The 14603-nt window shown below is 35.1% G+C and overlaps 1 protein-coding gene across 1 annotated transcript; it reads right to left on the reverse strand.

The window, feature by feature from the left end:
- Positions 1 to 2958: 2958 nt before the first annotated feature.
- On the reverse strand, positions 2959 to 5831 carry LOC110911340 (receptor-like protein 6). The gene is made up of 3 exons (XM_035983921.1): positions 4739 to 5831; positions 4103 to 4650; positions 2959 to 4038 (listed from the first exon to the last, which is right to left on the reverse strand). The coding sequence occupies exons 1-3, from the start codon at positions 5829 to 5831 to the stop codon at positions 2959 to 2961; spliced, it is 2721 nt and encodes a 906-aa protein (XP_035839814.1).
- Between the last annotated feature and the right edge of the window lie 8772 nt (positions 5832 to 14603).

Consider the following 14603-nt stretch of genomic DNA (forward strand, 5'->3'; position numbering starts at 1 on the left):
GTATATAAAGTTTTTTTTCAAAATTCTTTTAATTAAAAACTTAAAATATGTATTTAGAGTTTTAGACTAAGTTCTATTATTTATTTAATATTATAATTTAAATTACCTAAACCACCCTTTCAATTGTGATGTCCTTCATGATGCTAGTGTATCAGATTCATGATATTCTCGAGTTTTTATAAATTACAAGTGGACATGTAGTTTTACTCTGATGATGTAGATGTGATTAGAGGTGTGCATGGGTCGGTTTGGTTCGCTTTTTACTATTAACCATAACCATAACCGCTAGTTCGGTTATGGAGTTTTGGTAACCATAACCAAACTTCGGTTACGGTTAATCGGTTATGAAGTCGGTTATGGTTCGGTTTTGGTTAATTTCGGTTATGTAACCAAGCAAGGTTTGAAATAAATAGGGTTGTGCGATTTGAACTTAGCTTTAGCCTATTTTATAAGATAACGGAGACTAAACTTTTTGGTTAAACTACCGATTTAGGGTTCTTTTTAATAAGGTAATTCTCAAACAAAAATAATTATGGCCATAACACCTTAGTTCTTTATCAAAATAAATAACATATACATCAAGATCATTTTGTTACTAACATATTTTTATCTTACTAAAAACCCTCTATATGGTTTTGTAAAACACAAATCCATTATGTAAAGTTAACATCACAAGTTCGGTTCGGTTTCGGTTATATCGGTTAACCAAAGCTTCATAACCATAACCATTGGTTATAATGGTTATCGGTTATTAGTGGTTCGGTTATGGTTCGGTTATCGGTTATGGTGGTTAATTTGCTCACCCCTAGATGTGATATTGGTGTTCAAAAGTGTTACTTGACCAATTAAACTGATTGTTATTAGGGTACGTTGGGTTTTTTTAGACCTTAAAAAAACTGATTAAACCGATTTTAACTGTTATTTGGGTTGGGTATCAAAAACAATATCATGCATAAAAAAACCTACACCTGAATGCAGTTATGTGACTGTTCATCTAGCTGAGTAGCATAGTTTGAAATTGCCCTATTGATTACTGCCTGATAAGGTCATTCGTGTGTTGCAGTGGGTGTTAAACAACTATAGTTACTTGTCACGTTGTATTTTTTAATACCAGTTAATAAATACTACTGTAGAATAAGGAGTTCGTATTATCATCAATCATCATCATCAAAATGTTACCTCTATTTAGATATCAAACAGTGTATGCATGCATGTTAATGTGGGTTTGAAAGCAGAGGTATTTGATTAGGTGTTATTTTTCTACAAGAATTAACTAATAATTATTCATTTCTTTGATATTAACAAGCTGTTGAAGGCATGTAGCTTTATGGATCCAAACTACTACAAATACGGGTTTGACATACTTTTTCAGTTTTGTCCCTACTTTGATTCTTTCGTAATATTTTTTTATGTAGTTATAAACGTTGTTAATAGTAAATTACCCATCTTTGACTCTAAAAAGTCAAATGTGTGATTCAAGGTACTGTGTTTTAATCTATGTATATGCATGTACACATGAAACTGAACGAAGATGAGACGATAAAGTCTGAAAATTCGATTAACTGAAAATGGAAATTACAAGATAGCCAGCCCTATTTCGAGATGGGCGAATTCTCCAAGTTACAAGGTATAAAATCCTATATTGATCCTCTTACTGATTAATTGGATTAATTAAAAACCCACAATTCATTTGGAACTCCTTTTTGACCCAGATGGGCCAGCCCAAGTATTTAGTTTTGCTGGAGTCGTATCATGAGACATCAATTTCAAGCCCAAAAACAGAATAAAACAGAATAACAAAACTTCGAAAATCAAAGAGAGAACATAGAAAATAATATAGAGAATAAGAGAAGTCCAACTACATTTAGTTAAAAATGAACATTTGTATAATTGCCAATATATAGAAGCTTTTGGTTTGATTTGAGTTTGTGCATGTATATAGTTATATGATTTTGGAAATGTTTGTATATTAAAAAAAAAAAAAAACTAGACTTGTATACAAAAACATTTTTGTATGATACCCTTTTACCTCAAGGTATTAAAAGTAAGATAAAAAAAATGGTGGTTCTAGTTGAACAAGTCTATGAAGATTGCATCACTTTTAGGCCATAAATCAGGTATGCATTTGTACAATGCTAAGACCACCCGTAGTGGTTAAGAAAAATAATGCACCCATTATGGGGCATTATCCGACACGTGTCATCCCAGTCAGCATGGGGCGTTATTGCAAAAGTGGCGTAGTGGGAATAATGCCCAATAACGCCCCCTTCCAATTATTATTTTTTTAATTAAATTGGGGGTTAGCTCAAAAGTTGTCAGACCATCCTCCAATATTATATTTAATTTATTGCAAAAGTGGGGGTTCTCAAAAGTTGTCGGACCATGCTCAAAAGTGATTGGTTAAGCAAATATGTACATAGCGTTTTAATTAAAACGCCAAACCTTTTTTTTTTTCAAAAAACACGCCCAATAACGCCCCATGTAATGGGGGTCCGGCGTTTTGGGGCGTTTTTTTAAAAAAAAAATTTAAAAACCACGCCCCACTACGGGTGGTCTAACAACTTTATATCTATAAGTTATATTTTGGCTCTATTGTTATACATGCTTTTCAGTTTGTACAAGTGCCCTATATTTGAGAAATCTTATTATTGCAAGTGGAAGTAAGCATTTATATGTTCTCTCACTTTTGCTTGAAAACTGTGTTGAAGAAAGACATCTTAAAGGAAAAAGTGGAAGACATTTGCTTTGAATTTGGGAAACTTGATGTTCTTAATGTAGACTAGAATTCAGTGACTGGAAAGAAAGAAACAAAACAGGGACACAATGTGCTAAATGTAATCCTTATTGACCCGTTACCAACAACTATAAATAAATATCACAACATATATATTACCTTCTTATCACCAGCTCCAGTGCACTTGTTGACTCGGAACCTTTCATAGTGAAAAAGGTTCACCTTTATTTTCTGAATCTTCGGATAAACCACTTGTAATATCTTCTGGTTAGATGATCCCCACAAATGATTCCAATCACTAGCCCACTTGCAACACCGGTAAGTATAACAACCCAATCAATTCCATCTGGAAAGTCAGACTCAGTATCTTGTTTGAATGAAACATCTGGAGGCTTTAATCCTTCTGAATCCCCACATTTCATGGATAGAGGGTAGCCACACAATGCCTGATTTCCCATGTAAGAAGTGTTCGAAAAGGTATTGAATTGTCTGCCTTGTGGTATGGGTCCAGTGAGGCTGTTGTTGGATACATTTAAGAACTCAAGGAAATTCAGTTGTACCAACTCTTGAGGTATCATTCCGAAAAGCCTGTTATTGGAAAGATCCAGTGACTCAAGATGTGTGAGATTCCCTATGTATTTTGGGATGACACCATAAATTTGGTTATTAGAAAGGTTCAGCGACTGAATACCACTGAGGGTTGTAATAGACTCTGGAATCTTCCCCCTAAACATGTTACTTGATAAATCAACTGCAGAAAAAAAGATTATTATCTTCACGTACTCCATATTTACACCTTTGTTAGTCATCGGAATCGAGAAGCTATCATCTCTCAACCTCTCATTCGCCTCGGTCGTCTTCATTGCTGACCACTCCTGGAAATACTGATGTGGCAATTCACCACAAAATGCATTGTATGAGAGGTCAATGATGTGCAAGTTTGGGAAGTTGAATTTCATTTTACTTGGTATTGTGATAGTGCCATGAAATTTGTTGAACCGGAGAATGAGAACCTGTAGCTTTGAAAGGGCTCCCAACCAGAATGGGAACATGTCTTCTATAAGGTTATATCCAAGATCAAGGATTTGGAGCTTAACGCAGTTTTCCAGTGATCTGGGTACCTTCCCCTCCAATTTATTTTCACTTAAATCAATAATTTGATGCTGACTTTCGTTGGTGAATATGTTGGGTATGGTTCCTTGAAAAGTGTTTCTTCTAAGATTTAACACAGCCAAAGAATTGCTTAATTTCTTCAAACATGGAGGAATCAAACCAGTAATGTTGTTGAATGACAAATCAAGCCACTGAAGAGACAACAAGTCACATATGGATGGTGGAATTTCCACCAGTCAGCCTATTGTTTGAGACCCAAAAAAGCCAGATGGATTTCTTCAAACATGGAGGAATCGAGCCAGTAATGTTGTTGAATGACAAATCAAGCGACTGAAGAGACAACAAGTCACATATGGATGGTGGAATTTCACCAGTCAGCCTATTGTTTGAGACCCAAAAGTACTTAGTGGTTGGTGGTGGCACTGGGATTGATCCATGCAACATATTGTGACTCAGGTCCAGTGACCATAAATTAACCCAAGAAGCAACTGGTGAATGTTGCTCAAAACCCATTAGGAGATTTTGAGAAAGTGAAAGGTCTCTCAGTGTATTCTTGCTAATGTTCCACATCCATCCAGGTATCAGGCCCTCAATATTATTGTTATCAAGGCTCAAATACTCCAGTTGATGTTGAAACCGTAGAAATTCAGGAAAGACTTTCAAGTTACAGGATGCCAGCACTAAAACTTTGAACTTGGATTGAGTTTCCTTTGTGTGGCTATCTATGACTGAAAGTGAGATATTGTTTCCATTTAAATCCAGATTTTCAAGTTTCTTAAGAGAAAGAAAAAGATAAAAGTCCACTGTGATGTTGTTACCATCCAAATAAAATGACTCTAGATTTTGGAAATTCAGCAATGAAATTGGAAGTTCGCCTTTTTAACTGATTGCCATAAAGGTATAACGTTTCAAGTTGGGTCAGATTGAAAAAAGATGATGGAATTTCACCATACAGGTTGACATCATCAAGATCCAAATAAGTGATCTTGTTTAGCTTACCAAACCAATCAGGCAGCTTCCATCTATCAAAATTAGTTCCCCTAAGGGACAAAGATGTGAGGTTTGAAAAGCTTTCTAAAGAGGGAAGGCTACCTGTGATCTTATTATCAGAAAGATCCAGGGCAGCAATTTGTGTTAGATTCGTAAATGAGGATGGTATTTGACCAATCATGCCATTATCATTGAGGTAAAGTTCTCTAAGTTGTGTTAGATTCCCGATAGAAGATGGAAGACTACCTGTGAACTTATTAGAACTTAGAGACATAACTGTAAGCTGGGCCATGTTACCTATAGATGCGGGTAGAGTCCCTGTGAGAGCGCATTCTCTTAAATCCATGATGTTCAAGTGTGTGAGATTTCCAATTGAAGCTGGTAGTTCAGAATCAATGTTGACCTCTGAGAGAAAGAGTTCTCTTAAAGTCTCACTTGAATTTTGAACTAGATTCTGAAAGTCAAAAGTTTGCATCTTTAACCCGTTTCTTGAGAGATCCAAGGAAACCAAATTCCTGAGCTGTGAGAATTGTTTTGGGACCTCCCCACTGAAGACAGAAAATGACAGATTCAGATTTGCTAACTGTGAAAGTTGTCCTATTCCAGATGGAATTTGAGAGGAATCAAAATCGTTATCGGCAAGGTTTAGTGTACGAAGGTGAATGAGGTCGAAGAGACTGTTGTTGGAAGAGATGGTTCCATAGAGAAAGCTACTGCTCAAGTCGAGCCCGATCACATGACCGAACCTGCACTCGACCCCATCCCACAAGCAGCAATTTCCCACACCATCTGATCCGTTAAGGTTCCATGAAGCAACCTTTGGATAAGCACGAGGATCATAGGACGCAGACTTGTTAATAGACATGATCTGTTTGAATTGGAATAACAGAGAGCACTCATCAACAAGGCTCAATGAAGAAAGCTTATTGGCCAAGGCTGATTCAAGAACATGAAGTACCAGTATCAGAATAAACACTTGAACCGTTTTTGCCATGATGTTTAAAAATGAAGTTATGTGTATGTAGATGAAGAATATGTGTACATTATATAACTTTGGGATGGCAATTGGTTGAACGTAAACACTAGTTTTTAAATAGTTTCCCAAGAAAACAGGGAGGAAAGTTAAGAAATAACCAAATCAGTTTAAGTCTTTAAGATTAAAAGATTATTAACCTTCATGGAATCAATATTAACCCGATTAAGTGAGATTTTGGTGATAAAAGGAAAACACAAGATTGACAAAAAGAAATAAAACCCAAAGAAATAAGTTGGATAAAACACCCAACTCTGTAGAAAAGAAATAGAATCGTTGATTTGAAAAAAAAAACTAATCAATTAATTTTCTGTTGTTGAATCAAATGAGGGATGCTTTATAAAAAGGGATGAACAAAAGTGGGCAATTAAGAAGGTTCCTAATTCATTGAAAATCGCGAGTGGTAAGAAATTGGATTCTTGACCCCAACAAACGTGTTGTTGACAAATTTGGTTTGGGATTAAAAAAGGTAAAATAAATAAAAATACACCACTTTGGTGAATATTTTTAAAAGAATAGCATTTTGAGAAATAATTTTAAAAAAGAAAAATCCTTCCTGAAAGAGTTTACAAAATTTAGAATACACAAAAGCTAAAAGTAAAACTAAAGACAGAACTTGCGATGACAAATTTTTGGCATTTTAAGTATATTTTATAGTAGGGTTACGTACTTAATAAAAACTTACAGAAAAACTTAAATAATATGTTTTCATGTTTTTATTTAATGTTAAAGGGGATGATATGCGACCCTTTAGTGGCGACATGTCGCCGCTATTAACAATAGTGGCTCAGGTCAGGGCTTTTAGCGGCGACATTTGTAGCGGCTATTGCACCGTTTTCTTGTAGTAATTAGCGATCATTTTTGGTAACAAATACCCAGTCCGCTAGTTATGAACAATAGCCAATGTTTATAACATGTTATTAAGGTTAGATAGTTTATTAAATAGATTGATATTTTGATAATATATAAATAATATTAAAACTTAAGTAGTTTTTATGTTAAAGTTAATTTTTTATTTAATATTTTTTTTCTTTCAAATAAGCAATATTTTATTTATCTTTTTATTTCACCTAGGTTTTGGGGGTCTAAAGTAAAGATGGAATGAGCTTGTGAATTATAATTTTTTTTTTCAAATTCAGGAATATTTACTTAATAACAACTTGATAAATCTAATTAATATTATATTTTTAATGTTAAATCGGGATGAAAATGCATGATGTATTTTTTTATGTTACGTGAAGAAATTTAATGAGCTTGGTCAACATGAAAATAGAAAGAAAACATGGAAAAAAATAATGGTCTTGGTCTACCATTGATGTATAATTTGTGTCTTTTAGCATTATAAGTTGTGTGTCTGATACTATTTAGTGGTTGAGAATCCATATAATAAATGTGTCTAGGTAACCGTCTATAATTTGTTTTTTTGTTGTATATTGCCCAGAATTATTTAGAAATCTTTTAACTAATTTGTTGTCTAACCGAACATTATGGTTATCCTGTATAATATGATATTATGAGTAATGAATGATCTTTTTATTCAGAGGTAGTTATTTAGTCTATTTTATAGTATTATTTTATCATAATATTATCATTGTAAAATCTCCTAGGATATAACAAATGGTGCTATTAATCTCATAGGATATAACAAATGGTGCTATTAATTTTCTGTTGTTCTTCAGATGGCAAAGAAAGGCGGTTCTAACAAACGAGGTTGCATAAGTTTTTTTAAAAAATAGTAGTACATTGTGTTCAAAAATAAACATTTTCCCCTCAAAGTTTGCTATAATTAAGATATTTTTAAATAATTTGTAATTGGAACTAGGGTTGTAAACGAACCGAACGTTCATCGAACAGTTCGTGAACTGTTCGGCGGGAAGTTCATTTATGTTCGTTCGATTAGCTTAACGAACGAACACAGAAAAAGAATTTCGTTCGGTTAGCTTAGCGAACGAACACGAACACAGGTCTCGTTCGTTCGACTGTGTTCGTGAACGTTCGGTAATACGTTCATTTGATTTTATTAAAAAAATAATAAATAATAAACCTTTTATCTAAACATATTGAAAACTTGAAACCCTATTTTTTTCTAAGTTAGCTAAAATTATGTCTAAGTTAGTTAAATTTTATTCATCGTTTGGCGGTGTGATAGACTTATTGTGTTTTGATATATGATCTGATGGTTTTATTTAACTACTTATATCCAATGTTTAAGGATAACAACATTTTCATTTTTTTATTTTCAAGTTAAATGTTCGTTTGCGTTCATTTTTATTTGCTTGCGTTTGAGACAAGTGTTCACGAACTGTTTGTGAACAATTGAATTTCCTTAACGAACGAACACGAACATAAACTTATGTTCGGTATGCGTTCGTAAACAGTTCACGGACGTGTTAATTTCCTTAACGAACGAACACGAACATGGCCTTGTTCGTGTTCGTTCGGTTCGTTTACAACCCTAATTGGAACCACTCTTTAACAATGCGCCATGGTCGCAAAAGGGTCCTCTATCCTGACGACCTGTACCGATGACTGTTTTGACCTTTAGCAATGAGGTTGTGGCCACGAGACTTTTTACCCAGCTATATGTAACGGGGAAAGTTGACGTATCTGATAAGTTTTCTTGTCGTGCAATTTAATTTCATTCGACCATTTCCACGTTTAAAGACTTTTCCAAAGTATCTCACTTTTGACTAGTATTTTATAGAGTAAACTGCCATTTTGATCCCTGAGGTTTGGTCACTTTTGCCACTTTAGTCCAAAATTCAAACCTTTCGCATTTGGGTTCTGTGATTTCAGTTTTATTGCTATTTTAGTGCAAAAATAAAATCAGGTCATATTAGTCTTATAAAATCATGCTATTTTATCATTTTTTAAGTTAATGACAAGTAATTTTTAGGGGTTGACTAATATTTCTGGAAATAGATGTGTGGAAATGAATAGTCTGAGTTAATGACACGTAATTTTTAGTGGTTGACTGGTTGACCAATATTTCTAGAAATGGATGTTCGGAAATGAATACACTTGAGTTAATGGGAAGGGTATATGTAATTTTTAGTGGTTGACTAGTTGACTGGCTGACTAATATTTTTTTTTTTTTGAACGGCCAACAGAAATTTTATTAAACCAACTAGCAAGAAGCTAGACACCAAATGTACACAAACCACCAAAACAACCAAAACGAGCTATCTAAGACTAATTACATTACATAGCCATCGAAAACGTACACCATTCCTCCCAAGTCCAATGTAGAGATCTTGACCGATTCTTTATCCAATGATATGCCATGTTTTTTGCTTCCTCGATTACCTTCGAAATATTTGGAGATCCCCGGCCGTATAACACCTCATTCCGCATCCGCCAAATGCTCCACAACACCACCTGGGCGATAGCATTAAAGACTTTTTTCTTCTTTTTACATCCATGTATCATATTATGATGATCCAAGATATCCCTCAAGCTGAACGCAAACATAGACGGAATCTTGCACCATTGCTCAATCACTAGCCATACCGTTTGGGCAAAGTGGCAGCCAACAAAAAGGTGTTCACTTGTCTCCTCGTATTCGCCACACAGTAGACACATAGTGTCTCCAACATTGACGTTCCTAGCCGCCAAAGCGACCCTAGTTGGATGTATGGAAATGAATCTTGCACCATTGACGTTCCAACATTGACTGGCTGACTAATATTGCTAGAACGGATGTATGGAAATGAATCCTCTGAGTTAATGGGAACGGTACATGTAAATTATAGTGGCTGAGTGCTTGACTCATATGAAAATAAATACTTTATTTATAAAGCATGCCTAGTGATAACCATAAATTCAACAAATGGCCATAAAAATTTATAAAAAAAGAAGTTAATATAACATTTAGTACTTATAACATATGTACTCGAACAGAACAGCAAATGAGCAGGAATCCGGGAAACCAAAAAGGGACGGGTTTCTTGTAAGAACAAGAACAGGGAGAAGAACAAGTTTTTTGTAACCGGAACAGGGAACGGAACATAAACATGTAAGCCGTGACTGAAACAGTAAACATCAGCTTCTGAAAAATTATGTTTATTATAAATGTAATAATGAAATGGTGCTCGGGATGAATAAGTTCCGTAAGCTCGCAAAACATGAACCATCACATTGCCAAAAATTGCCCTAACCCACCACCTTCGTCGTTGCCACTTGATGTTTTTTAAAACGTCCCATTTTGACCCCTACCAAAATTGATGTTTTTAAAAAAGACCCAGTTTGACCGAAACACATTCTAACCCGCCACCCAACCCGACCCATGATTTTTCCAGGCTTAAAAAATAGTATCTGTTAAAAAAATGAAATTAGCAAGCCCCTAAAGCTTACTTTCAGCTGTTAGAAATGGTAATCTTGTTTCATCAACTACTGTTGTACAATCAGCACATCAAATCTGTACAGCAATCAAGGTTTAAAAGAACGGAAACGAGTTTCGAGGCGTTTTCCCTTCGCCTCATGAGGCGTAAGCCTCGAGGCAAAACGAGGCGTAAGGCCGAGGTGGTATTAATAAATAAATATACAAAATTATATATATTATAAAAATAATAATACTAACTAATTTCATCATCAGATTCATCAAAATCATCAAAAATACACTTAAAAAAGACATGAAATGCTTGAAATTGACACAAAAAGTCAAAAACATCAAAAACAGCTATCAAAATCCCCTGAGGCACAACTTTCTTAGCCCCTCAGCCCCTCTGAGGCGCATATGCATTAAAAACACCATGAGGCGCGCCTCAGACTCGTGTTTTGACCGTTTCACCTCTAGGCAATAGGAAAATCAGATAAAGAATTAGAACCGTGCCTTTGATATCAAGTGGAAAAAGTGCATGATCTGTTTTCATCCTCATGTTTCGCATTACCCACCCCCCAATTCAACACATATTCACAAATCAAGATTCAATTTTTATCTAAAAATTTGTGAATTCTATTCCATAACTCTCCTGGGACTTTCATCAAACACCTGGCGGGTGGTCCATTGGTACACTCCACAATCGCAACTGAAGAACGCTTATTACCGGAGCCATGTCAAAATCATATCTATGAATGCAAAGAAGAACAACTGCAGAAGAATCCTCTGCAGAAAAACAATCAGTTCGAGTACAAAGAACAAACTGCATAAGAACAATGGAGAAAATAAAGAACGAATCACTGAAATCGGTGATTTTAGAAGAACCTATTGGAACCAAGGTGTCATCTCTGTTGTCTCTGGAACATATACCCTTTCTGATGAACTTCATTACATACGAAACCACCAATAATTTGAATTGTGATTACTGCTTCAGGAACTCCTGATTCATATGTATTTGCCAGGGTGGCTCCAACGTTTTTGAGGCCCTAAGCAAACTACAAAGTCAGGGCTCTATTGAATTGGTATAAAGGAATTGAGATTGAGATTTGAGACATTGAATAATCATAGCGATGATTTTTCCTAATCTTGGCCCTAATTTCGCTCAATCCGCAATCAGTTTCATATTGGTTACTCAAAAGACGCCGCAAATAACGAGGATTGATGTGTTGTGTGCGTGGACAATGCAGACTCCTAGTGTAAATTCTAAATCCTGGGCCTAGAAACGCTGTTTAAATGCCAAAAAACAAGTCTAATATATGAAAAGAAATAAAATTGGAGGTCCTTGTTTTTTGGTGGCCCTAGGCCTTAGCCTAGGCTGATAAACCTTACGGGTCGGCCCTGGTATTTGCCAATGGTATTGTAATCTTTTCGCATCCCAATATTTATATCTTTTTGGAGTCAGCCATGGCCATGCTAGATCATAAATGGGCCATGTTGAGTCTTAATAGTTAGATAAACTTTATTGGACCAGACTAAGGGGCTGTTTGGTAGCCTTTTAATGACCATTCATATGCTACATCTTAATGGTTTAAAACCTCTAAATGAATAAGAGGTAACCTCAAGTCTGAATGGTTAAAATGTAACCTCTGAATGGTAACTCATCACATGTCACATTCTTCTACCTTCTCATTGGTAAAATTCTTAATGGTTCCATTAAGAGGTAGCCTCTTAATGACCATTCAGAGGCTACCAAACAGCCCCTAAATCTTAAAGGACTAGAATGAGGGTTGTGGCGTGTAATACTAGATCATACTAGACAATAAAGATCATTCACGTCTCAATTGACCATGTTGGCATAATGGCTCTAAATGGACTACGAGTGTTTCATTAGGTAATATGAGTCTTTAAGATTTTGATCAGGTTACAATGAGTGATACTATATTATAATGAGCAATAATGGACCATATTGAGTCTTGATAATCATAATGGCTCTTAAAGGGTGACACTGGGTTATAGCGAGGCATGTTGGATCATATAGGACAGATAATAGTTCATACATATCTTAATAGACCATATTATGACTATTGTCATGATGAATCTTTGATGAACCATGTTTGTTTTCTATCAACGGATTATAGTCAAACATCATCCAAGTCATGGCCATCAATTCAATAAATCACTAAAACAATTTACTAAAAAAAAAAAAAATTCATTTAATATTTAGTTATAAACTAATTAAAACACTCTTATTAAACTGCCGAGTTTCATTATGTTTATATTATTCCCAACTTATCATTTGATGTTTTTTATGGATTTCTTACAATAACTTGAATATGGAATAAAGTAACCTCTATTAGCTGTATCATAGTAAAAAAGGACTTCATGTATTTCATTTGAATGAATTTATTCATTCTAAGGTATTCAATTACAATTGTTTTCTCTTCTTATAACTACAATCAAGTGCAGCAATGATTACAAATATCCGCATCAAAACAACTATCCAACAAATTTTGAAAGGATGTAAACAAAGTAGTGTCAAGTACAATTTTGAAAACGAATCCCGTAAGATATACTAATTTGGCCTAGTAAACTTTTGGGCTTTTGTTATATGATGTTGGACTCTCAAACTGTCATTTAGATATCAACTTCCATTATTGTGCGGATACGATTTGAATGAAATGAATAACCAAGTTCAATGTGGGCCGATTGGATATTTAAGTTGTGATGGGCTTTGAATTCATTAGAAAAATAGCGATCATACACCTAGTTCAGCCGCTTTTGAATTCATTAAAATTAAAATTAAAACAATAGTATAAATTCCAAATGGACATTTGTTGTGAAGATGTTGTAACGCTGTTAAATTATATTGGGCTTATTATAAGTCGTTCACTTCTTATAATTCATTCAGTGTTAGTCTTTAGTTGTTGGGCTCATATAAGTTGGGCCGGTATAAAGTGGTTGATCTGTTACTGTTGGAGATATTTTTGGTTGCAACTGATTGTGTGCCAAAAGTGTATTTCATGAGTTTGATAGGGGCTTTTGGGAACTTTCAAGGGGCTCCGGTTATCATGTTTCATAAGCTGAGGGCTAAAGTGAAACTTTGATATTTTCTTCATATAAAAGGAAGGTTGTTGGTGATCTAGGGTTTCCAGATCATTCTGTTCACTCTCTCACATCTCATTTTCCTGTTCGTTCATTTCTCTGGATTCGTGTTGAAGATCTGGAGCTTGTTGAAGATCTGATGTTGATCTTGTTTTAGTTGTTTGTTGTATTGTTAGATCCTGTGGATCTTCATCTGTTTTGGTTGTATCGTTTCATATGATCAACTGATGATATCTATTGTTCTTGTATTGTTCTTCGATCTTACATTTTGTAAGATCAAGGGTGGTTGGGTGTTTTTCTGGGTTGGTAAATAATAAAAGTTTTATGTCACCGTTTTATCACTATTTCTGGTGTTATTGTTGTTGATTGTTCTTGCATAAACCTGTTTATACCATTTTTACATGGTATCAGAGCTTCATCGCTCCTGATCTGTTATTTCCGTTGTTCGATTCTGATTCTTTTTGTTGTTTGTGTTTAGGTTATTCCCTGGTGTTCTAGGGTTTGGATCGACTTGATCTTGGGCATATTAGTTCAGATCTGTTTACTGAAACCCTATCTTAGGGTTTCTTGGGTTGTGTGAGGGTTCGTTTGCTGCTGGTGTTCATACTGCGTTGGTCTCTAAAACCCTTGAAGGTTTTAGGGCAAACTAACCTGTGTGACACTTGGTCTTCTGGACATCAGGTTTAGTAGTTCTTGAAAACTACGAATCTGATATATATTCAAGGAATTGCACCCTCTGTAAGATCGTTCTATCCTATCCTTTTTCTGTTGTTGGATAGTTGAAGTCGGGGTAGTGAGGACCGGCACATATTTGTATTGTTTGTTTTGTCTTTGGTTGGTTATTGTTAGCTTTTGTTTTACTATTAGGGTTCGGCTCCTGAGTAAAGGCTTGTCCAGGCACCTTGAGTGATGAACCTGGAATCTGGTCCCTGACTCAGTTTCGCCTTTGTCTTTGGTTGTTTGGTTCTTTGTGTGTTTTCTGTTGATAACCTGTTGTTGTCTGTTTGTATATTTGGTGTCTAATTGTTGCTTGTCATTATGCCTGCTGAAACTGCTCCTAGTACTTCTCAGACGTTGATTAGTAAATTGGATATAGGAGATCCGTTGTACTTACATCCTAGTGACTCCAGTAGTTTAACTATTGTTAGTATTAAACTCAAAGGAACTGAGAATTATGCTGTGTGGTCTAGTGCCATGAAATTGGCTTTAGAAGCTAAAAACAAGTATGGATTTATAGATGGTAAGGTTGAAAAATCTAAAGATGATGAAATTTTGGCAGCCCAATGGGATAGATGCAATTCTGTAGTGCTTAC

This window comes from Helianthus annuus, chromosome 15, assembly GCF_002127325.2.
Source record: "Helianthus annuus cultivar XRQ/B chromosome 15, HanXRQr2.0-SUNRISE, whole genome shotgun sequence".
NCBI classification, from domain to species: Eukaryota; Viridiplantae; Streptophyta; class Magnoliopsida; order Asterales; family Asteraceae; genus Helianthus; species Helianthus annuus.